Genomic DNA, 26,168 nt, shown 5'->3' on the forward strand with positions numbered 1-26,168 from the left:
TCATTTTCTTAGAACTCAAAGATGAATAAATGCATGTAGGTAATCCTACAATTCTATCAAAATATAGAAATGATTGCTCCATACAGTGGAAAAAATGGAAAAAAAACCCTAATGTCTAAATCGCCGCTATTTTATCCACACACAAAAATAAAGTGATCAAATGCTCGTACAGTCACCAAAATGGGATAAATGAAAAAAAATATAGAAATTTTGTATTTTCTTGATTGTACTGACCAAAAGGATAAAGGGAAGGGGACATTTGGAGCGCACAGTAAAAGCCGGGAAAACAGAGTAAGAAAATGGTGCAAATGTGATTTTTTTTCAGAAATTCAATACATAAAAAATATTTATTACCGTTTTTTTTTTTTTTAAATCAAAGGTGCCTTATATATGAACCGTACTTACAGACAACAGCTGCCTTGTACTGTGCACAGGTCTGCCACCCGCTGGTCATTCATCCTTATAATCAGGTGCGCCTTATAATCCGGTGCGCCTTATATATGAAACTAGATGTTTTAGCAGGCATTTATTGATGGTGCGCCTTATAATCCGGTGCGCCGAAAAAATGCGGTACATGTTCCCAGCTTGCATGGAGTAATAGAATTTGCTTTCGATTGAGGGGAGTAAAAAATAGTGACGCAAACACTGAAATAAGGTGACAGACAGTGGCGTAATAAGACTGTAATGTGCCACGGTACAAACTTTATGTCGGGCCCCATATAGCAAAAACCCACAGCGATGTCCACACATTATATTGAGCAAACACTTTTACTGCATAAACACACAGACAAATATGTGCCTGTAATGAATGTAATGCAAATATACTGCACACAGAAATATATACAGGCCGTCCCTGGGTTACATACAAGATAGGGTCTGTAGGTTTGTTCTTAAGTTGAGTTTGTATGCAAGTCGGAACTGTATACTTTATCATTGTAATCCCAGCCAGAACTTTTTTGGTCTCTGTGACAATTTAAAAATGTTGGGTTGTCATAAGAATCAATATTAACCCTAAAGCTTCATTACAGACGCCTGTGATAACTGTTACAGCTGATTATTGTAGCCTAGGACTAAAGTACAGGAAATTACCAATATCCAGAGGTCCGTTTGTAACTAGGGGTCGTATGTAAGTCGAGTGTTCTTAAGTAGGGTACCACCTGTAAATATGTGCCTGTGATGAATGTAATGCAAATATACCAGAAATGAATGTACTGCACACAGAAATATATACGGGCAGTCCCTGGGTTACATACAAGATAGGGTCTGTAGGTTTGTTCTTAAGTCGAGTTTGTATGTAAGTCGGAACTGTATATTTTATCATTGTAATCCCAGCCAGAATTTTTTGGTCTCTGTGACAATTGGATTTTAAAAATGTTGGGTTGTCATAAAAATCAATATTAACCCTAAGGGTGAAGACACACATGGCGTTTTTGGGCCGTTTTTACTAAGTGCGTTTTCAGATCGTTAAAAACGCATGCGTTAAAAAACGCATCCGTTTTTAAAAACGCATGCGTTTTTTGAAAACGCATGCGTTTTTGTCCGTTTTTCATTGCGCAATTTCGGAAAAACGGACAAAAACGGATGCGTTTTTTAACGCATGCGTTTTTAACGATCTGAAAACGCACTTAGTAAAAACGGCCCAAAAACGGCCCAAAAACGCCATGTGTGTCTTCACCCTAAAGCTTCATTACAGACGCCTGTGATAACTGTTACAGCTGATTATTGTAGCCTGGGACTAAAGTACAATAAATTACCAATATCCAGAGGTCTGTATGTAAGTCGAGTGTTCTTAAGTAGGGTACCGCCTGTATTAGCATTTGATCTGATCTGTATATAAATATAGTGACAATAAATGTACTGCACCCCGGGGCTGTGATACATATAACAGAAATATGCGGCCTTTTCCATCAGCGCTGGCCTGGTCCATATCCTGGTGGTCTCCTCACAGGCTTCAATTATTCATCAGGTATAGATCCTCAGGGCGCGTTCACACGTTGCGTTTTGACCTGCGTTTTCATTGCGTTTGAAACGCATATACAACAGCTGAGGAGAGGTGATTTGCCTAATTTCATCACTGTTAACATTGCGTTTACAAACGTAAACGGTAATGTAATTAGGCAAATTACCTCACATCAGCTGTTGTATATGCGTTCCAAACGCAACCAAAACGCAACGTGTGAACGCGCCCTCAGGGTGCGGTCACATGTTGCAGTTAAAACTGCATCGAAATCAGCTTTGAGGTGGTTTTAGGTGCAGTTTTGTCAATTAAACAGGTGAAAGACATGAACTGAATGAGTGAATTTGACTTTGAAGGGGAAACCTGCTCCACAAATGTCATTCACCCGTTCATGTCTTCAGTTCATGTCTTTCACCTGTTTAATTGACAAAATTGCAAATAAAACCTCCTCAGGGCGCGTTCACACGTTGCGTTTTGACCTGCGTTTTCATTGCGTTTAAAACGCATATAGAACAGCTGAGGAGGGTTGATTTGCCTAATTACATCCCTGTTAACATTTCCGTTTACAAAACGCATCGTAAACGCGATGTTAACGCATGCGTTTTGTTAACGCATGCGTTAACATTGCGTTTACAAACGTAAACGGTAATATAATTCGGCAAATCACCTCTCATCAGCTTTTGTATATGCGTTTCAAACGCAATGAAAACGCGACCAAAACACAACGTGTGAACGCGCCCTCAAAGCTGACTGTGATGCCGTTTTAACTGCAACATGTGACCGCACCCTCAGGGCGCGTTTACACGTTGTGTTTTGGTCGTGTTTTCATTGCGTTTGAAACGCATATACAACAGCTGATGAGAGGTGATTTGCCTAATTACATCGCTGCTAACATTTCTGTTTACAAAACGCATAGTAAACGCGATGTTAACGCATGCGTTAACATTGCGTTTAGAAACGTAAATGGTAATATAATTAGGCAAATCACCTCTCATCTGCTGTTGTATATGCGTTTCAAACTCAATGAAAATGCGACCAAAACGCAACGTGTGAACGCGCCCTCAGAATAACTTCTCCCGGCCTTCACTGCAGGATTTGCCAGCCAGGTCTCTCCAGCTCCTTGCTACACGTGTCCACACCGCGCCACTAAAAATATCACAGTTATTTACAGTATAGTTTCTCCTGGATAACCACAACCATAACCAGCTAAGATGAATTATGTCGTGGCCCCGAAAAGGGGCGTGGCTTTGGCGGAGTGGAAACTCAGACAGAATTAATATGTGTCACAGCCATTTTTGGGCGCTGTAAACTGGCGGAAAGTAGACCAAAACGCAACGTGTGAACGCGCCCTCAGAATAACTTCTCCCGGCCTTCACTGCAGGATTTGCCAGCCAGGTCTCTCCAGCTCCTTGCTACACGTGTCCACACCGCGCCACTAAAAATATCACAGTTATTTACAGTATAGTTTCTCCTGGATAACCACAACCATAACCAGCTAAGATGAATTATGTCGTGGCCCCGAAAAGGGGCGTGGCTTTGGCGGAGTGGAAACTCAGACAGAATTAATATGTGTCACAGCCATTTTTGGGCGCTGTAAACTGGCGGAAAGTAGACCAAAAGAAAACTGGTCTAGCAGGGACTGTTGGACACATTTCTGGTGCTTGGGACAGATTTTGGTCCCAGGGACAGAAAATGGGCTCGGGGACAGAAAATGGGCTCGGGGACAGAAATGTCTCTGCACAGCTCTACAATATTAAATGTGTATCTTCTTTCCGAGAGCAGGTCGGTAACAAAGCCAATGCAGACACCGACACTCTAAGTAAATGTCCCCCATAGACTATATTTCGTTATATAGTACCCCAGAGGTCGCACTAACATTTTTCCAGAACGGTAAAAATACTCCTCTCACCATTTTTGAGGAGTATTTTTACCTGAGGGCGTGTTCACACGTTGCGTTTTGACCTGCGTTTTCATTGCGTTTGAAACGCATATACAACAGCTGAGGAGAGGTGATTTGCCTAATTACATCACTGTTAACGTTTCCGCTTACAAAACGCATCGTAAACGCGATGTTAACGCACGCGTTAATGCATGCGTTTTGTTAACGCATGCGCTAACATTGCGTTTACAAACGTAAACGGTAATGTAATTAGGCAAATTACCTCTCATCAGCTGTTGTATATGCGTTTCAAACGCAATGAAAACGCAACGTGTGAACGCGCCCTCCGGAGGAGTATGAAAATTTAGGCAAAACAACGCTCACACAGCACGCACCCGCAACGCTCCGCTCTCACAGCACGCACCCGCAACGCTCCGCTCTCACAGCACGCACCCGCAACGCTCCGCTCTCACAGCATGCACCCGCAACGCTCCGCTCTCACAGCACGCACCCGCAACGCTCCGCTCTCACAGCACGCACCCGCAACGCTCCGCTCTCACAGCACGCACCCGCAACGCTCCGCTCTCACAGCACGCACCCGCAACGCTCCGCTCTCACAGCACGCACCCGCAACGCTCCGCTCTCACAGCACGCACCCGCAACGCTCCGCTCTCACAGCACGCACCCGCAACGCTCCGCTCTCACAGCACGCACCCGCAACGCTCCGCTCTCACAGCACGCACCCGCAACGCTCCGCTCTCACAGCACGCACCCGCAACGCTCCGCTCTCACAGCACGCACCCGCAACGCTCCGCTCTCACAGCACGCACCCGCAACGCTCCGCTCTCACAGCACGCACCCGCAACGCTCCGCTCTCACAGCACGCACCCGCAACGCTCCGCTCTCACAGCACGCACCCGCAACGCTCCGCTCTCACAGCACGCACCCGCAACGCTCCGCTCTCACAGCACGCACCCGCAACGCTCCGCTCTCACAGCACGCACCCGCAACGCTCCGCTCTCACAGCACGCACCCGCAACGCTCCGCTCTCACAGCACGCACCCGCAACGCTCCGCTCTCACAGCACGCACCCGCAACGCTCCGCTCTCACAGCACGCACCCGCAACGCTCCGCTCTCACAGCACGCACCCGCAACGCTCCGCTCTCACAGCACGCACCCGCAACGCTCCGCTCTCACAGCACGCACCCGCAACGCTCCGCTCTCACAGCACGCACCCGCAACGCTCCGCTCTCACAGCACGCACCCGCAACGCTCCGCTCTCACAGCACGCACCCGCAACGCTCCGCTCTCACAGCACGCACCCGCAACGCTCCGCTCTCACAGCACGCACCCGCAACGCTCCGCTCTCACAGCACGCACCCGCAACGCTCCGCTCTCACAGCACGCACCCGCAACGCTCCGCTCTCAGAGCACGCACCCGCAACGCTCCGCTCTCAGAGCACGCACCCGCAACGCTCTGTTCTCACAGCTCACACGAGGCTCCGCTCACACGAGGCTCCGCTCACACGAGGCTCCGCTCACACGAGGCTCCGCTCACACGACGCTCCGCTCACACGACGCTCCGCTCACACGACGCTCCGCTCACACAACGCTCCGCTCACACAACGCTCCGCTCACACAACGCTCCACACAGCACGCACGCACAACACTACTCTACACTCACACACTACACTACACTCACCCGGCCTTGCTATTAAGTCCCGTCGGGATCACACAAACGCAGGCAGCAGCGGGCAGGTAGAGATGGAGCAGGACGGGGAGCAGCAGCCCCGCTGTCCACATGTCTCCCCTGGGGCCGGTGCTCTCACTCTGGGTCTCTCCGGCCCGCCCCTAGTCACGTGTCCCGCTGAGAGGTTCGGCGCGCGCTATGATCGCGCTACTGACATTTCCCTCTTTTGCAGTGCGCGCTGAACCGCTCAGCCTGCGCGCTACAGGGAATAATTGCCAAGCGTAACTTTATGCATGCCAATTATTTTGGGGGTTAATGACGCGTGGTGAGGCGTTAATGCGACCTCTGTAGTACCCCCTCAACTAAAAATATTTGTATACAGTAGCTCCTGATTTATATAAAGCATCAAAATTATTGCTGACGTCTCAGCTGCCAGTGATCTCGCAGCATCTTCTTCTGCCCGGGCAGAACTTGAGTCAGGCCGGCGCCACACGTAGCGCTTTGTCTGAGCTTGCAAATGCAGACAAAGCTGCGCCCACCGGGGCGGCCTCGGCCCGATCGCATCAGCGTTTCTATGGAAACACCGGCGCAGACAAAGCGCCACGTGTGGCGCCGGCCTAAGATACAGGACTGCGTGATGGTCATAGTGATATCTCTGCAGAGGCCTCTCCTCTTACATGGATTGTTTTCTATGGTTGCTGCTGCATTGTAGACTGGGGGTGGTGACACACATGGCGTTTTTAGGCCGTTTTAAGTAGTGCATTTTCAGATCGGGAAAAAACGCATGCGCTCAAAAACGGCCTAAAAACGCCATGTGTGTCACCACCCTTAGGGTGCGCTCAGATGATGCGTTTGCGCTGCTTTTTTGCATGTCTACCATGCGTTTGGCTAGTTTGAAATAGCTTTTCTTCATTTCTGAAAGTGGAAGCAGCTGTGAAAGTGTCGACACTGGTGCTTACACTTGTTGTAAAACCATCCAAACAGATGGTAACACGGAAAAACGCTTTAAAATGTGTCATTCTCTGGGGAACGAGCTGACATTTTCATGAAGATCATTTTGAGAACCTTTTGATTAGTTTTGATGTAGTTAAAGGAAACCTACCATTTGATTTGGTGCATTATGAACCAAACATACCTTGAGACTGCTGTAGCTACACTGATGCAGGATCATATCTTGGTTAATCCCGGAGTGGTTTTGTTGAAAAAACAATTATAACATTATGATAATGAAGCTCTGTCCCTTCTATGGCGCTTGCTTTCCCGCTTCTCATAGCAGTAGAGTTTTTCTCTGCAGGAGATAATGATGCAATCACTCTTCTCCCTGCCAGACAGAATAATCAATTGCTGTACCATCCCCCAGCTGTTGTATATGAGTGAACCAGCTCAGGTTGATTAGTCACGCTCGACTTAACTCCATCTGTAATTCCAAGCTCCAGTGTGTAATGTGTTTATCTTGGCAGCCATGCTGACTCAGCTTTCCCAAGGTCCTGAATGTTATAATTGTTTTTCAGCAAAACCACTCAGCTCAGGGATTAACCAAGATATAATCCTGCATCAGTGTAGCTACAGCAGTATCAAGGTATGTTTGCTTCATAATGCATCCAATCACATGGTAGGTTTCCTTTAATAGGAGGACTCAGGTAGAGGAAGAAACTATAGAACTTTCCCCATCCTAAAGTGATCTATGGAGGAAACCGCAGCTAATGACTTTCTAAGAAAGACTAAAAATTGGTCACTGCTGACAACAAGCCTCATCCACATCCCTCTGTGTATAGAGAAGGTGTCAGGGTGTGGGGGAGGGGAGATGTTCTGTCATGTAATGGGGTAAGTGTGTTTCTTCCACATGTAATGAAGGTTTTGTGTCTTGCAGGATTTATTATCTATTGAGGATCAGAGATGAATATTATATCTCCCAGTGATGGTAAGATTCTCCCGCTGTCTACCTCCGGCTCTTCTACTTCTTACACTATTACTGATATGATATCACTGCTGTTCTCACATCCGGCTGCAATTACATGTTCTGAGATTTATGCTTTATGTTACAATGACTAACAACAGGGATGAGGATATTATCTCCATACTGTGCCCTTATAGTGGTATCTGTGTATTGTGTGTATATGATATGTGTGTTATGTACATTACATGTATACCTGAGGCAGTGATGAGGATATTACCTCCATACTGTGTCCTTATAGTGGTATCTGTGTATTGTGTATATGATATGTGTGTTATGTACATTACATGTATACAGGGGGCAGTGATGGGGATATTACCTCCATACTGTGTCCTTATAGTGGTATCTGTGTATTGTGTATATGATATGTGTGTTATGTACATTACATGTATACAGGAGGCAGTGATGAGGATATTACCTCCATACTGTGTCCTTATAGTGGTATCTGTGTATTGTGTATATGATATGTGTGTTATGTACATTACATGTATACAGGGGGCAGTGATGGGGATATTACCTCCATACTGTGTCCTTATAGTGGTATCTGTGTATTGTGTATATGATATGTGTGTTATGTACATTACATGTATACAGGAGGCAGTGATGAGGATATTACCTCCATACTGTGTCCTTATAGTGGTATCTGTGTATTGTGTATATGATATGACTGTGTGTTATGTACATTACATGTATACAGGGGGCAGTGATGAGGATATTATCTCCATACTGTGTCCTTATAGTGGTATCTGTGTATTGTGTATATGATATGTGTGTTATGTACATTACATGTATACAGGGGGCAGTGATGGGGATATTACCTCCATACTGTGTCCTTATAGTGGTATCTGTGTATTGTGTATATGATATGTGTGTTATGTGCATTACATGTATACAGGGGGCAGTGATGGGGATATTACCTCCATACTGTGTCCTTATAGTGGTATCTGTGTATTGTGTATATAATATGTGTGTTATGTACATTACATGTATACAGGGGGCAGTGATGGGGATATTACCTCTATACTGTGTCCTTATAGTGGTATCTGTGTATTGTGTATATGATATGTGTGTTATGTACATTACATGTATACAGGGGGCAGTGATGGGGATATTACCTCCATACTGTGTCCTTATAGTGGTATCTGTGTATTGTATATATGATATGTGTGTTATGTACATTACATGTATACAGGGGGCAGTGATGAGGATATTACCTCCATACTGTGTCCTTATAGTGGTATCTGTGTATTGTGTATATGATATGTGTGTTATGTAAATTACATGTATACAGGGGGCAGTGATGGGGATATTACCTCCATACTGTGTCCTTATAGTGGTATCTGTGTATTGTGTATATGATATGTGTGTTATGTACATTACATGTATACAGGGGGCAGTGATGAGGATATTACCTCCATACTGTGTCCTTATAGTGGTATCTGTGTATTGTGTATATGATATGTGTGTTATGTACATTACATGTATACAGGAGGCAGTGATGGGGGATATTACCTCCATACTGTGTCCTTATAGTGGTATCTGTGTATTGTGTATATGATATGTGTGTTATGTACATTACATGTATACCTGAGGCAGTGATGGGGATATTACCTCCATACTGTGTCCTTATAGTGGTATCTGTGTATTGTGTATATGATATGTGTGTTATGTACATTACATGTATACAGGGGCAGTGATGGGGATATTACCTCCATACTGTGTCCTTATAGTGGTATCTGTGTATTGTGTATATGATATGTGTGTTATGTACATTACATGTATACAGGAGGCAGTGATGAGGATATTACCTCCATACTGTGTCCTTATAGTGGTATCTGTGTATTGTGTATATGATATGTGTGTTATGTACATTACATGTATACAGGAGGCAGTGATGGGGATATTACCTCCATACTGTGTCCTTATAGTGGTATCTGTGTATTGTGTATATGATATGTGTGTTATGTACATTACATGTATACAGGGGGCAGTGATGGGGATATTACCTCCTGTGGGGATTTGGCCCAGTAGAGACCGTGGTAGCGGGGTGCTGGGATGCAGTTCAAGACAGGGACACCAGGGTACAGTCCAAACAGGTCTCGCCTGCGTTTATTGCAGCAAAATAAAACCAGCCTTTACATTCAGGTATTTGCATAAACAAAAGAAAACCCTACCCGTCAGGGTGCTAACTATACACAATAGTCTACTAGCTCACACTAAACAAAAGATCATGTGGCTGCTCCAGACCCACAGGTCAGAGCTGTGTCCTCTCAGCCTCCTTCCACAGAGAGACAACCCACTCAACTCTGCTGAGTCATTTTATCCAGGCTAATTAGGCTGTTCCCATCACCTGTGTCCAAGGTGCTGGACAAACCCACCTCAGCACTAAGGCCTTGCATAGAAGCAAAACCTAGGGGAAACATACCGCCCATCCACAGTTAACCCCTTCAGTGTCTCACATACCCTCCCCCTCTGTTTGACCCTGTGGGGACGAACACTTTTGGCCATCAGACAGTGGGTACGGGATAGGGCATCGGCATTCCCATGCAGCTTTCCTGCTCGATGTTCCACCGTGAATTTAAAATTCTGGAGCATTAGGAACCACCTTGTGACCCTGGCGTTCCTCTCCTTGGCCTGACTCATCCAGGTTAGGGGAGAGTGATTGGTCACCAGTGTAAACTGCCGCCCTACCAAATAATACCTCAGGGATTCCAGAGCCCATTTGATCGCCAAGCACTCCCTCTCAACTATACTATAGTTCTTTTCAGGAGGTGTGAGCTTGCGGCTCAGGAATGTTCCTCACCCTCCACTACTTGGGACAGGACAGCCCCCAAGCCCACGTCAGAAGCGTCAGTCTGCACAATAAAGGTCTTGGTGAAGTTAGGGGTGATCAGTATCGGTCCCTCACACAAAACCGTCTTAAGTCGCTGAAACGCCCCCTCAGCCTCTTCACTCCACTTTACCATCATCGCCCTGCTACCCTTAGTCAGGTCAGTCAGAGGTGCCGCTATTGTCGCAAAATCGGGGATAAATCGGCGATAATAGCCCACTATGCCCAGAAAAGCCCTCACTTGCTTCTTGCTCAAAGGTCGTGGCCACTGCTGGATCGCCTCTACTTTATTTACTTGGGGTTTGATGACCCCTCGCCCAATACGGTACCCCAGGTAACGGGCCTCTTCCAGACCCAGTGCACACTTTTGGGGGTTCGCTGTCAGCCCTGCTGCCCTCAGGGAGTCTACCACTGCTTGTACTTTGGCTAGATGACTCTCCCAGTCGTTACTATAGACTATAATGTCATCTAAGTAGGCCGAGGCATAACTCCGGTGAGGTTTTAGCACGAGATCCATTAACCTCTGGAATGTGGCGGGAGCCCCATGTAGCCCAAAGGGGAGTACCACGTACTGAAAAAGCCCATCAGGGGTAACAAAAGCGGTCTTCTCTTTAGCCCTGTCAGTCAGGGGTACCTGCCAATACCCTTTCGTCAGGTCAAGGGTGGAGAAGAACCTAGCCTGTCCAAGTCGTTCTATCAACTCGTCAACCCTGGGCATGGGATAGGAATCAAATTTGGACACCTCGTTCAACTTCCTAAAATCATTGCAGAACCGTAGGGAACCATCAGGTTTGGGAATCAACACAATAGGACTCGACCAGTCACTTTTAGACTCCTCGATAACCCCCAGGTCTAACATCTGCCTGACTTCTTCGGATATGGCAAGCCGGCGCGCTTCAGGGACCCGGTAAGGTTTTTGGTGTACCCGGATGTGGGGTTCGGTTATGATGTCATGCTTGATGACTGAAGTACGTCCCGGTAACTTAGAGAACACATCCATATTTCGGAGCACAAACTCCTTCGCTTCCTGAATCTGGGCCCTGGAGAGGGACTCCGAGATCCGTACTTCAGGCACCTTGGCATCGGGTACACCTACCTCCGGTGTCCCCTTCTTGGAGACAGATGCCTTCTCTACTCCCATGGCCATCAGGGACTCTCTTTCCCTCCATGGCTTTAGGAGGTTCACGTGGTATATCTGTTCGGGTTTCCTCCTCCCCGGCTGAGATACCCTGTAGGTTACCTTCCCCACTCTCTCCATGACCTCATATGGTCCTTGCCATTTGGCCAAGAACTTGCTTTCCACGGTGGGCACCAGAACTAGCACTCTGTCGCCTGGGTTAAAGGTCCTGAGTCTGGCTGACCTATTGTAGACCCTAGACTGGGCCTCTTGTGCCCTTGTCATGTGCTCCTTTACAAGGGGCATTACCGCCGCTATGCGGTCCTGCATAAGGGAGACGTGTTCTATCACACTACGGTGGGGGGTCCTCTCCTGTTCCCAGGTCTCTTTGGCAACATCCAAAAGCCCACGTGGGGAACGGCCATATAACAGCTCAAAGGGTGAGAAACCTGTGGAGGACTGGGGAACTTCCCGTATGGCAAACATCAAATAGGGCAACAAACAATCCCAGTCCTTCCCATCTTTGCTGACCACCCTCTTAAGCATCCCCTTCAAGGTCTTATTAAACCTCTCGACCAGGCCATCTGTCTGGGGATGATACACAGAGGTGCGGAGCTGTTTTACCTGTAGTAACTTGCACATCTCCTTCATTACCCTAGACATGAATGGGGTACCCTGGTCAGTCAAGATTTCCTTGGGGAGGCCTGTGCGTGAGAACACCTGGAACAGCTCCCTAGCAATATTTTTGGAGGAGGTGTTCCTTAATGGAATCGCCTCGGGATACCGCGTAGCGTAGTCCAGGATAACTAGGATGTATTGGTGCCCCCTGGAGGACTTGACTATGGGGCCAACCAGATCCATTGCAATCCGTTCAAAGGGCACTTCTATGATCGGTAGCGGGACCAAAGGACTCCTGAAGTGGGAGACCGGGGCAGTAAGTTGACACTCAGGGCAGGAGCTACAATACCGGTTTACCTCCTCCCATACCCCGGGCCAGAAAAATCGCTGCAGGATCCTCTCTCGGGTCTTCTCAGCACCTAAGTGCCCTCCCAGCACATGTTTGTGTGCCAACTCTAGCACCAGCCTACGGTGAGATTGGGGTACTACCAGTTGCTCAACCTCCTCACCCCGTATCTGGTCGACCCTGTACAACAGTTCCCCAATAATCACCATTCGGGGGTATATTTTATCAGCCCCTGGTATTTGGAGTACCCCATTTACCACCTTGACATTCTCCCGTACTTTAACCAAGGTAGGGTCCTGTAGCTGTGCAGCCCCAAAATTGTCACGGGAAATCTCAAGGTCCAGCATGTCGGCCACCTCCTCGTGGCCCTCGACCTCACCAGCTAGGACCTCTAGGGGAGAGAATTCATCACATGGGGTCACCCCTACTGCTGGTGTGTGTACATCGGCCTCAAAGGGTTCAGGGGCCAAGGCCGGACATACCTGACGTCCATTATCTGCAACAGCACCTGAGGTGGGTCTTCGTCTCCAAAGGTCCCAAAACACCGGTAAGTCCCTGCCGATAATAGCCTCATGAAAAAGGGTCCCCACCACCCCCACTTCATGGGTAACAGTACCACAAGGGGTATGTAGGTTGATGACAGCAGTGGGATATTCGCGAGTGTCCCCATGTATACACAACACTCCCACTCTCCGCCCACTGTATAGTCCAGGATCAACCAAAGTTCCCCGCACCAGGGTGACCAGACTCCCTGAGTCTAGCAAGGCTTCCACTGTGTGACCACCAATTGTGACCATGCATACTTGGGGTTCTGCATCCGTGACTGACTCTGCCGCCAGAACTGGCCGGGCAAACAGTGACACTCGCCGGGTCTGGTTGCAGTCCATTGGCTCCACTGACAGGGGACAGTTGGCAGCAATATGGCCCATTTCATGGCACCGCCAGCACTGGATACGGCCATGACCTCTGTCACGAGCCTCACTGGGTTTCGGGGTATCCACGCCCCCCAATGAACCCCCTCCCAACCTGACATGTCTCCCCTTTTCCGCAGTAGCAGTCTTACCAGCTGGTTTGGTGACCCTGTCACTGGCACTGCTTCGTGTAGGAGAGGTAAGTAGAAGGTCCTCCGTAGCCCGATACCTCTCTACAAGGGACACAAGCTCCTCAGCTTTTGTGGGACCGGCCTGTCCAACCCACCGCTGGAGCCGAGAGGGCAGAGAACGGGTGAACTTGTCGAGGACCACTCTCTCTACCATCTGTGCTGGGGTGCAGTCCTCTGGTTGTAGCCACTTCCGGACCAGATGGATTAGGTCATGCATTTGGGAGCGTGGGGGTAATTTTTCTGAGTAAGCCCACTGGTGGACCCGGCTGGAGCGAACTTGAACGGTGACCCCAAGACGAGCCAGAATCTCCGCCTTTAGCTGGGGGTACTTACGGGCCTCCGTTTCACTCAGGTCGTAGTAAGCCTTCTGCGACTCGCCGGTCAGGAACGGTGCCAGGACATCTGCCCACTGCTCAGCCGGTAACTCCTCTCGCTCAGCTACTCGCTCGAACACAGTGAGATACGCCTCCACGTCGTCGGTCGTCGCCATTTTTTGTAAGGCCTTTTGTACTGCAGCCCGTGCGGAATGCTGGACAACCGGGTACCCTTGCAGACCAGTATGGGACCCCTCAGTAGTCGTCGCTTGCGGTGCTGCCATAATGCCAGAAATCTTCTCCATCATCAGCTGGAACATGGCTCGGGATTCTTCCTGCTGCTGGCGGGACCTCTCCTCCTGCAGCTGGAACATGGCTTGCTGCTGACGGGACCTCTCCTCCTGCTGCTGGAGCATGGCTTGCTGCAGCTGCCGATTAGCCTGGGACTCTTCCTGCTGCTGCTGCCGATTAGCTCTGGCCTCCTCTTGCAGGTATTTAATAAAGTCCTCCATCTTGGCTGTATCCTGCAATTTGCCTGATGCTTTCAGCCAGGCCATGCACTGTTGCAGGATGTATCAAGCCTTCCAGGTGTATGTCTTTTGAACTGCCCGCATCCTCCACCATATGTGGGGATTTGGCCCAGTAGAGACCGTGGTAGCGGGGTGCTGGGATGCAGTTCAAGACAGGGACACCAGGGTACAGTCCAAACAGGTCTCGCCTGCGTTTATTGCAGCAAAATAAAACCAGCCTTTACATTCAGGTATTTGCATAAACAAAAGAAAACCTACCCGTCAGGGTGCTAACTATACACAATAGTCTACTAGCTCACACTAAACAAAAGATCATGTGGCTGCTCCAGACCCACAGGTCAGAGCTGTGTCCTCTCAGCCTCCTTTCACAGAGAGACAACCCACTCAACTCTGCTGAGTCATTTTATCCAGGCTAATTAGGCTGTTCCCATCACCTGTGTCCAAGGTGCTGGACAAACCCACCTCAGCACTAAGGCCTTGCATAGAAGCAAAACCTAGGGGAAACATACCGCCCATCCACAGTTAACCCCTTCAGTGTCTCACACTCCATACTGTGTCCTTATAGTGGTATCTGTGTATTGTGTATATGATATGTGTGTTATGTACATTACATGTATACAGGAGGCAGTGATGGGGGATATTACCTCCATACTGTGTCCTTATAGTGGTATCTGTGTATTGTGTATATGATATGTGTGTGTTATGTACATTACATGTATACAGGGGGCAGTGATGGGGATATTACCTCCATACTGTGTCCTTATAGTGGTATCTGTGTATTGTGTATATGATATGTGTGTGTTATGTACATTACATGTATACAGGGGGCAGTGATGAGGATATTACCTCCATACTGTGTCCTTATAGTGGTATCTGTGTATTGTGTATATGATATGTGTGTTATGTACATTACATGTATACAGGAGGCAGTGATGGGGATATTACCTCCATACTGTGTCCTTATAGTGGTATCTGTGTATTGTGTATATGATATGTGTGTTATGTACATTACATGTATACAGGGGGCAGTGATGAGGATATTACCTCCATACTGTGTCCTTATAGTGGTATCTGTGTATTGTGTATATGATATGTGTGTTATGTACATTACATGTATACAGGAGGCAGTGATGGGGATATTACCTCCATACTGTGTCCTTGTAGTGGTATCTGTGTATTGTGTATATGATATTACGGCTCATACTATACCAGTAACTTTCCTGGCCTGTGCCGGGTTCCCCTGGCTGCACAATGACATTACTGTACTAATATCCATTGCTGTCATCCCTCTACATGTCCTGGAAGATTTCATCCTTGTGTCTCCTTCATTTCCAGATGCTGAGACCCGGAAGTTTTACCAGAAGCTTTGTCACTATCCACCTCATGTCCTGAGGATGACGTATGGATTTTTCCAGGAGGATCTGTTCCACATTGTGGAGAACTGGAGGAATCAATCACTTCTACATGAGCTGATCTCCCGAAATATCCCAGATCTGGAGGTGAGAGAACATGATGTGCCGGTGTTATATACAGGTGTCCCCGTGTTATCAGGTGTTATATACAGGTGTCCCCTGTGTTATCAGGTGTTATATACAGGTGTCCGCTGTGTTATCAGGTGTTATATACAGGTGTCCCCGTGTTATCAGGTGTTATATACAGGTGTCCCCTGTGTTATCAGGTGTTATATACAGGTGTCTCCTGTGTTACCAGGTGTTATATACAGGTGTCCCCTGTCTTATCAGGTGTTATATACAGGTGTCCCCTGTATTATCAGGTGTTATATACAGGTGTCTCCTGTGTTATCAGGTGTTATATACAGGTGTCCCCTGTGTTATCAGGTGTTATATACAGGTGTCCCCTGCGTTATCAGGTGTTATATACAGGTGTCTCGTGTGTTATCAGGTGTTATATACAGGTGTTCCCTGTGTTATCAGGTGTTATATACAGGTGTCCCCTGCGTTATCAGGTGTTATATACAGGTGTCTCGTGTGTTATCAGGTGTTATATACAGGTGTTCCCTGTGTTATATACAGGTGTCCCCTGCGTTATCAGCTGTTATATACAGGTGTCCCCGTGTTATCAGGTGTTATATACAGGTGTCCCCTGTGTTATCAGGTGTTATATACAGGTGTCTCCTGTGTTACCAGGTGTTATATACAGGTGTCCCCAGTGTTATCAGGTGTTATATACAGGTGTCCCCTGTATTATCAGGTGTTATATACAGGTGTCCCCTGTGTTATCAGGTGTTATATACAGATATCCCCTGTATTATCAGGTGTTATATACAGGTGTCCCCAGTGTTATCAGGTGTTATATACAGGTGTCCCCAGTGTTATCAGGTGTTATATACAGGTGTCCCCTGTGTTATCAGTTGTTATATACAGGTGTCCCCTGCGTTATCAGGTGTTATATACAGGTGTCTCCTGTGTTATCAGGTGTTATATACAGGTGTCCCCTGTGTTATCAGGTGTTATATACAGGTGTCCCCAGTGTTATCAGGTGTTATATACAGGTGTCCCCTGCGTTATCAGGTGTTATATACAGGTGTCCCCTGCGTTATCAGCTGTTATATACAGGTGTCTCCTGTGTTATCAGCTGTTATATACAGGTGTCTCCTGTGTTATCAGCTGTTATATACAGGTGTCTCCTGTGTTATCAGGTGTTATATACAGGTGTCCCCTGTGTTATATACAGGTGTCCCCTGCGTTATCAGGTGTTATATACAGGTGTCTCCTGTGTTATCAGCTGTTATATACAGGTGTCTCCTGTGTTATCAGGTGTTATATACAGGTGTCCCCTGTGTTATATACAGGTGTTATATACAGGTGTCCTCTGTGTTATATACAGGTGTCCCCTGTGTTATCAGGTGTTATATACAGGTGTCCCCCGTGTTATCAGGTGTTATATACAGGTGACCCCCGTGTTATCAGGTGTTATATACAGGTGACCCCCGTGTTATCAGGTGTTATATACAGGTGTCCCCCGTGTTATCAGGTGTTATATACAGGTGTCTCCTGTGTTATCAGGTGTTATATACAGGTGTCCCCTGTGTTATATACAGGTGTTATATACAGGTGTCCTCTGTGTTATATACAGGTGTCCCCCGTGTTATCAGGTGTTATATACAGGTGTCCCCTGTGTTATCAGCTGTTATATACAGGTGTCTCCTGTGTTATCAGGTGTTATATACAGGTGTCCCCTGTGTTATATACAGGTGTTATATACAGGTGTCCTCTGTGTTATATACAGGTGTCCCCCGTGTTATCAGGTGTTATTTACGAAGGGTCCGTTTGATGCATTTCAGGCGCGTTTTTTTTTTTATTTGCCCTGAACTTCCCCTAGTTTTTGGCACACGTAACCAGATTGTGGCGCATCGGCACCGGCTTGCATGCGACACAAATCGGGGGACGTGGATGTCGAACAACTTGACTGATTCGGACAAACCGCGAAATTTAAAATTCAAATTGTGTAGCTAGATCATGCACTCACATACACCGGGAAGAAGAAGGTGAACTCCGGCGGACCTGAGCGGGGAAGCGACAGATGCAGGAAATTGGACGCATGATCGCAGCAGCTACGAATAAATGTGCCCCATTAAATATCTGTATATATTAACCCTTTGTATTCTTTATCCTATAATGACCCTTATGTCTAACCTTTCTTGTGTTCTAGAAATACAAGGATCTAGAACATGATAGAAAAATCTTGGCCTGGGATTTCCTCCAGGATATTTTCTGTAGAGGAGCAGAAGCTGTGATAACATTGTGGGTCAGTCTTCATGCATTACGGAAGGATCACGGTTCCCCGGTCCTGGACGCTGTACTGGAGGAGCTCGGCCACAGAGGTAACATTGTGTATGACATGTGTCACCCATCATATCCGGGGCTCATCATGTACAATGACCTCAGTAATACAGATCTCTGCACTGGATCAGTCATTCTCCGCAGTGTATAAATGTACAGATGGAGCAACGTGTAATATACAAAGGACTAACACTCTTATCTCACAGAGCAATAACTATAGAGACTTTGTGCAGCTTTTTTATCTGTTAATAATTGTCCTGGGATGGGAATAATGTAATCAGATTGTGGATCTTACATTCCTCATCAGATGTGATCACATATTAACCATTTACTCTCTGCAGAAAAAACATATCTAATACATTCTCAGAATTATTCACCAAGAATTATATAAAATATATAAAAATTATATTTGCTCAGAATTTATAATTCTAAAAAGCAAATTGTCATAGCAAGGTTGTGCAGCAGTTTCAGCTGTGACCATACCCCAAATCCATATGCCCCCTTCTGCCTCGCTAAGCCCATCAAGCTCCTAATAGTGACCGGCATCAGGCGATAGTTTGTAGCGGTGCCCAGCCCTGATATGAAGCTGAGGACCAGGAAATATATGGATAGATCTGATTGTGTCTCTAACGTTGTCCTGCTTCCTCCTCTTGGCTGGTGTTGTCCTCTCTCGTTGCCCTGCTTCCTCCTCTTGGTTGTTGTTGTCCTCTCACGTTGCCCTGCTTCCTCCTCTTGGCTGTTGTCATCCTCTCACGTTGTCCTGCTCCCTCCTCTTGGCTGTTGTCATCCTCTCACGTTGTCCTGCTCCCTCCTCTTGGCTGTTGTTGTCCTCTCACATTGTCCTGCTTCCTCCTCTTGGCTGTTGTTGTCCTCTCACGTTGCCCTGCTTCCTCCTCTTGGCTGTTGTTGTCCTCTCACATTGTCCTGCTTCCTCCTCTTGGCTGGTGTTGTCCTCTCACGTTGCCCTGCTTCCTCCTCTTGGCTGGTGTTGTCCTCTCACGTTGTCCTGCTTCCTCCTCTTGGCTGGTGTTGTCCTCTCACGTTGTCCTGCTTCCTCCTCTTGGCTGGTGTTGTCCTGCTTCCTCCTCTTGGCTGGTGTTGTCCTCTCACATTGTCCTGCTTCCTCCTCTTGGCTGGTGTTGTCCTCTCACATTGCCCTGCTTCCTCCTCTTGGCTGTTGTTGTCCTCTCACGTTGTCCTGCTTCCTCCTCTTGGCTGTTGTTGTCCTCTCACGTTGTCCTGCTTCCTCCTCTTGGCTGTTGTCCTCTCACGTTGCCCTGCTTCCTCCTCTTGGTGTCTGTTGTCTCTCTCACGTTGCCCTGCTTCCTCCTGTTGGCTGGTGTTGTCCTCTCACGTTGTCCTGCTTCCTCCTCTTGGCTGGTGTTGTCCTCTCACGTTGCCCTGCTTCCTCCTCTTGGCTGTTGTTGTCCTCTCACGTTGTCCTGCTTCCTCCTCTTGGCTGTTGTTGTCCTCTCACGTTGCCCTGCTTCCTCCTCTTGGCTGGTGTTGTCCTCTCACGTTGCCCTGCTTCCTCCTCTTGGCTGGTGTTGTCCTCTCACATTGTCCTGCTTCCTCCTCTTGGCTGTTGTTGTCCTCTCACGTTGTCCTGCTTCCTCCTCTTGGCTGTTGTTGTCCTCTCACATTGTCCTGCTTCCTCCTCTTGGCTGGTGTTGTCCTGCTTCCTCCTCTTGGCTGTTGTTGTCCTCTCACATTGTCCTGCTTCCTCCTCTTGGCTGGTGTTGTCCTCTCACATTGCCCTGCTTCCTCCTCTTGGCTGTTGTTGTCCTCTCACGTTGCCCTGCTTTCTCCTCTTGGCTGTTGTTGTCCTCTCACGTTGTCCTGCTTCCTCCTCTTGGCTGTTGTCCTCTCACGTTGCCCTGCTTCCTCCTCTTGGCTGTTGTTGTCCTCTCACGTTGTCCTGCTTCCTCCTCTTGGCTGTTGTTGTCCTCTCACGTTGCCCTGCTTCCTCCTCTTGGCTGGTGTTGTCCTCTCACGTTGCTCTGCTTCCTCCTCTTGGCTGGTGTTGTCCTCTCACGTTGCCCTGCTTCCTCCTCTTGGCTGGTGTTGTCCTCTCACGTTGCCCTGCTTCCTCCTCTTGGTTGTTGTTGTCCTGTTAGGAAAAATCGCGTCTGGAATACTGTACACAAAACTACCACGTAGACTGAGTGCAGGCTGACAGAACGTTGCAAGAGGGCGAACTAACCCTGTGCTGATCTTCCAACTAGACCCTACCAAGGCAGAAACCCCCTTGCAGGTAGGGAGCCTCTGCCGCAGGAACCTTCTAACTACCCTGCAAGGCCCTGGGAGGTGAGAGGAACCCAAATATCTCTGTCAGCCGCAGTGAGGAGATACAGACAGAAAAACTGCAGTGTGCGCGTTAGGACAGTATTCAGACAGAGGGAAAAAACAGGAGGAATCAAGGATGAAACAAGCGGGGTTCAAGACAGCATAAGAAACCAAAGCAGACACGAGGAAAGAGAACTAAAGATGTACAGACACTGAACATAGAAGGGTAAGCAAAACCGCCGGGTCACACCAGTGGGTACGTCAAGGTCAAACCACTAGACGAGGGAGAGTAACCTAACTGGTGAATACAATACCAGGGTGAGGCAAACAATGCTACAGGAGACCAGGAATACAGCAGCTGTAGGTTCCAGAAGGACAAACACTGCACAGGTGGAAGGTCCAGATCCAATTTATGCAGCCTGAGATCTGCCCCCAGAATCCCATAGGAGCAGGAACCCAGGCTGATTCAGAAGACAGACATCTTTAAATTCCCTAAGGCGCACGCGTCCTGGATGCCCGCTGCCAGGCACGTGCAGCAGGGTTAACTCGCTGCGGACCGGGGGCGGAGCCAGCGCAGAAATTTGGGGAGGACCGCTAGCATTGTCAGCATGCAGTGTAGACTGGGTGTCCTTTCCAGCGGATCTGACAGTAACCCCCCCCCCTTCCTGACCGGGGGGCCTTCGGACCCCTAGAACGAAAAGACGGTTTCTGAGGATAGGTCTGATGAAACATTCTGACCGAGGAGCATGCAGATCTTTAGCTGAAACCCAGGACCTCTCCTCCGGACCAAAACCCTTCCAATGTACCAGATACTGCAGGGAATTACCAGCAAATCTGGAATTGATGATTCTTTCTACTTCTAACTCCTCGTTACCGTCCACAACTGACGGAGAAGGACGATCAGGAAGAGGTATTACTGGCTCGATATACCGTTTAAGAAGGCTTTTGTGAAATGTGCACCCCCGTGTTGTCAGGTGTTATATACAGGTGTCCCCCGTGTTGTCAGGTGTTATATACAGGTGTCCCCCGTGTTATCAGGTGTTATATACAGGTGTCCCCCGTGTTATCAGGTGTTATATACTGGTGTCCCCCGTGTTATCAGGTGTTATATACAGGTGTCCCCTGTGTTATCAGGTGTTATATACAGGTGTCCCCTGTGTTATCAGGTGTTATATACAGGTGTCCCCTGTGTTATCAGGTGTTATATACAGGTGTCCCCTGTGTTATCAGGTGTTATATACAGGTGTCCCCTGTGTTATCAGGTGTTATATACAGGTGTCCCCTGTGTTATCAGGTGTTATATACAGGTGTCCCCTGTGTTGTCAGGTGTTGTATACAGGTGCACCCCCGTGTTGTCAGGTGTTGTATACAGGTGCACCCCCGTGTTGTCAGGTGTTGTATACAGGTGCACCCCCGTGTTGTCAGGTGTTGTATACAGGTGCACCCCCGTGTTGTCAGGTGTTGTATACAGGTGCACCCCCGTGTTGTCAGGTGTTGTATACAGGTGCACCCCCGTGTTGTATACAGGTGCACCCCCGTGTTGTCAGGTGTTGTATACAGGTGCACCCCCGTGTTGTCAGGTGTTGTATACAGGTGCACCCCCGTGTTATCAGGTGTTGTATACAGGTGCACCCCCGTGTTATCAGGTGTTGTATACAGGTGTCCCCCGTGTTATCAGGTGTTGTATACAGGTGTTATCAGGTGTTGTATACAGGTGTCCCCCGTGTTATCAGGTGTTGTATACAGGTGTCCCCCGTGTTATCAGGTGTTGTATACAGGTGCACCCCCGTGTTATCAGGTGTTGTATACAGGTGTTATCAGGTGTTATATACAGGTGTCCCCTGTGTTGTCAGGTGTTGTATACAGGTGCACCCCCGTGTTGTCAGGTGTTGTATACAGGTGTCCCCCGTGTTATCAGGTGTTGTATACAGGTGTCCCCCGTGTTATCAGGTGTTGTATACAGGTGTCCCCCGTGTTATCAGGTGTTGTATACAGGTGTCCCCCGTGTTATATAACACCATTTTGAAGTGCAATTTGCTACGCAGAAAACAAGCCCTCACACAGCTTTGGATGTGGGAAAAATAAAAGTTATAGATTTTTGAAGGTGGGGAGTAAAAAATTAAAACACAAAAATGAAAACAGGCTGCGGTGGGAAGGGGTTAAAGGAGGATATCCCAAATGTAGCTATCCTGTCCTTCCCTTCCCCCACATATTCCTAAGGGGGTCATTACATTCTGGTAAAGGTCTGTGCACCCGCCGCCCTGTAGGAAGAGAAATCTTAAAAGAAACTGGATTAATGACCTGAGAAACAACGAAAGGGCAACAAACCTGGGAGCAAATTTTAAAGAAGAAACTTTCAATTTTAGGTTTCTTGTAGAAAGTAAGACCTTATCCCCCACCGCAAAAGGATCAGAAATAGCGCGTTTTTTCTGAGTCTGGTTGACCATCTGAGTTTGTGCCCTTAGTAAACACTGCTGGACCTGTAACCATAGCTTGCGCAAACTAGATGTTATGGACTCAGCACGGGGTACATCTAAAGCCGGGACAGAGGAAAAAAAAAAACCGAGGATGAAAACCTTAATTACAATAGAAAGGAGACACATGAGTAGAGGAACTAGAGTGTTTATTAATAGCGAACTCAGCTAAAGGAAGGAATTCCTCCCACTTGGCCTGGCAGTCCGAGACGAAGAGTTTATTGAATTAACTCTTGATTCATTCTCTCTGCCCGTTAGTCTCAGGGTGAAAAGCTGAGGAAAAAGACAAGTTTACCTCCTACCTGGCAAAAAACCTTGCCAGAATCTGGATACAAATTATACACCCCTATCAGACACAATGTCCTCGGGTATACCAGGAAGACGTACAATATTTTGGATGAAGAGTTCGGCTAACTCCTCTGCTGCAGGCAACTTTTTTAACGGGATGAAATGTCCCATTTTAGAAAAACGGTCTACCACCACCCAAATGACAGTATTTCCCTGAGAGGGTGGTAAATCCGTAATAAAATCCATTGAGATATTAGTCCATGGCCTAGTTGGCACTGGGAGCGGGAGAAGAGGACCCTCAGGCCGTCTCCTGGGAGTCTTTCCCTGCGCACAGACCTGGCAGGCTTGAACAAATGCTTTGATGTTGTCGGACATCCGAGGCCACCAGTAACTCCTTTTAAGAAGCTCCTGGGTACCCAGAATTCCTGGATGTCCTGCCAGAACAGAGCAGTGCGTCTCCTCCAACACTCTCAATTGACAGGTAAGTGGTACAAATAATTTGCCTTCCGGAAGGTCTTCAGGAGCGGAATTTTGACTAGCAAGAATTTGGGAGGAGAGGTGGGAGGAGACCACTGCCAACACAATCCCTGGTGGAAGGATGTTTTCAGTTCCGGGCTCGGGGGTACCAAAACTACGGGACAAGGCCTCTGCCTTCACATTGTTAGACCCAGGCCGGTAGGTGACTACAAAATCAAAACGTGAGAAGAACAGGGCCCACCTGGCCTGTCGAGCATTCAGGCGTTTCGCTGTGTCAAGATAGACCAGGTTTTTATGGTCCGTGACCACAGTGATTGGATTATGGGCTCCTTCCAGAAAGTGTCGCTAAGCTTCAAACGCCCACGTTACGGCAAGGAGCTCACGGTTGCCAATATCATGATTTCTCTCACAGGAGAAGAACTTCCCGGAGAAGAACGCACAAGGTCGGAGTTTGGTGAGGGTAGCAGGTCCTTGAGACAATACTGCTCCCATGCCAACCTCAGAGGCATCTACTTCTACAATAAAGGGTTGAGTAAGGTCTGGTTGCACTAAGACCGGAGCTGTAGAGAAAGCTTCCTTTAGCCTTTCAAATGCAGAGTAGGCTGCGGGTGACCAATCACTTGGGTCAGCCCCCTTACGAGTAAGATCCGTCAACGGTTTGGCAATCACCGAAAAGTCTTTAATAAAGTTCCTGTAATAATTATCAAAACCTAGGAATCGTTGTAGGGCCTTAAGGTTTGTGGGTCGGACCCAATCTGTGAGTGCCTGAATCTTATTCGGATCCATCTGAACATCTGAGGGAGTAACCACATAGCCCAGAAAGGAAACCTTTTGCACACAAAAAATAAATTTTTCCAACTTGGCAAAAAGGTTATTTTTACGTAAGCGGGACAGTACAAGGCGAAGGTGCTCCTGGTGTGCAGCCAGATCTGAGGAAAAAAACAAAATATCATCAAGATACACCACCATGAAAACACCAATCAAGTAATAAAAATAGAATTCATAAACCCTTGAAAAACCGCTGGGGCATTACTCAGACAAAAAGGCATGACCAGGTATTCTAAATGCCCTAAGGGTGTATTAAAAGCGGGTTTTCCACTCGTCTACCTCCCGGATTCGGACCAAATTGTAAGCTCCCCGGAGATCTAACTTGGAAAAGACCTGAGCCCCATAGACCTGATTGGACCTCTTCCCCGGATTCCTGATCTGCTCACCGTTATCTTGTTTAACTCCCGGTAGTCTATACAAGGCCGTAAGCGGCCATCTTTCTTTTCTACAAAAAAGAACCCAGCTCCAGTGGGTAACTCAGAGGGACGAATATGGCCAATGGCCAGACTCTCGTCAATGTAAGTTTTCAAAGACTCACGCTCAGGTACAGACAGGTTATAAATTCAGCCCTTAGGCAACTTAGCATCAGGGAGAAGGTCAATCTTACATTCAAAGTCCCTGTGAGGAGGGAGAACCTGTGACAGGGGTTTGGAAAATACATCAGAGAAATTGGAGAGAAAGTCTGGGAGTTTAGGGCTCTTTGTCTCCACAGACTGTAGTGTAACTTTAGTCAAATGGTCCTTGCACCGGGGACTCCATCTGACCAATTCTAATGTTTCCCAGTTTATTTCTGGGTTGTGAGTCTGTAACCAGGGCAAACCCAGAACCACGTTTACAGTTAAATTTTTCAGCACAAAAAATGAACACATTTCTTCATGAATATTACCAATTATTAGTTTAACCTGCAAAGTGCGGAATTTGACCAGTCCCGTTTGTAGGGGGGTTGAATCCACACCAGACACCTGTATAGGAACAGATAACGGAACCAGTTCAGACACAAAATCAATGAAGTTTGCAGCAGAACCGGAATCCAAAAGGGCCTGACCAAGAACTGAGGCCACTTGGGACTTAACTATACAAGGCAATAGCAATCTAGATTTTACAGGGAGTACCTGAGCTCCTAGTCTGCTCTCCCGATCACAGCCTAGGAGCGGAAGTTTTCCTGCTGTGGCTTCTTCGGACAGGCGTTAAGCAGATGTTCGGAACTGCCGCAATTGAAACATAGTCGTAGTCTCCAACGTTGGGTTCTCCTCTGACCTGCAGCAACATTGTCGACCTCCATAGGTTGGACTAGAGCAGTGATTTTCAACCTGTGTGCCGCGACAAATGGTTGAGTGTGCCGCGGGGAGCCCCTGTGTAGCTCTGCCGCCGCGCCCCCGTGATTCTGCCCCCATACTTACCTCCAACCCCCCGCGCCGGCGATCCGCCCATCTTCTGTAGCTCCTGCACCGCGCGGCCCATGTCACGTGACCAGAGGCGTGCGGTGCAGGAGCTACAGAAGATGGGCGGATCGCCATTAGGAGAGAAGTTACGCGGAAGAAGACATCAAGGGTAAGTATATAAGGTTATTATTTGTATAAGGAAGGAAGCTAAGGTCTTTTTTTTATTAGTAAAGGGAGGCTGGGGCTTTTTATTAGTTAAGGGAGGTCTCTAGGACCTTTTAATTAGTAAAGG

At 47.7% G+C, this 26,168-nt stretch overlaps 1 protein-coding gene across 1 annotated transcript in view; it reads left to right on the top strand.

Annotated features, from left to right (window-relative positions):
• LOC140069225 (NACHT, LRR and PYD domains-containing protein 3-like) overlaps positions 1–26,168 on the top strand; it is a 185,768-nt gene that overhangs the window by 144,037 nt on the left and 15,563 nt on the right. The window contains exons 2-3 of the mRNA XM_072114684.1: positions 15,674–15,837; positions 18,011–18,182. Coding sequence (XP_071970785.1) covers positions 15,674–15,837; positions 18,011–18,182 — 336 coding nt within the window. The remainder of the gene's footprint in view (positions 1–15,673; positions 15,838–18,010; positions 18,183–26,168) is intronic.

The sequence above is a fragment of the Engystomops pustulosus genome, chromosome 7 (assembly GCF_040894005.1).
Source record: "Engystomops pustulosus chromosome 7, aEngPut4.maternal, whole genome shotgun sequence".
Taxonomy (NCBI): domain Eukaryota; kingdom Metazoa; phylum Chordata; class Amphibia; order Anura; family Leptodactylidae; genus Engystomops; species Engystomops pustulosus.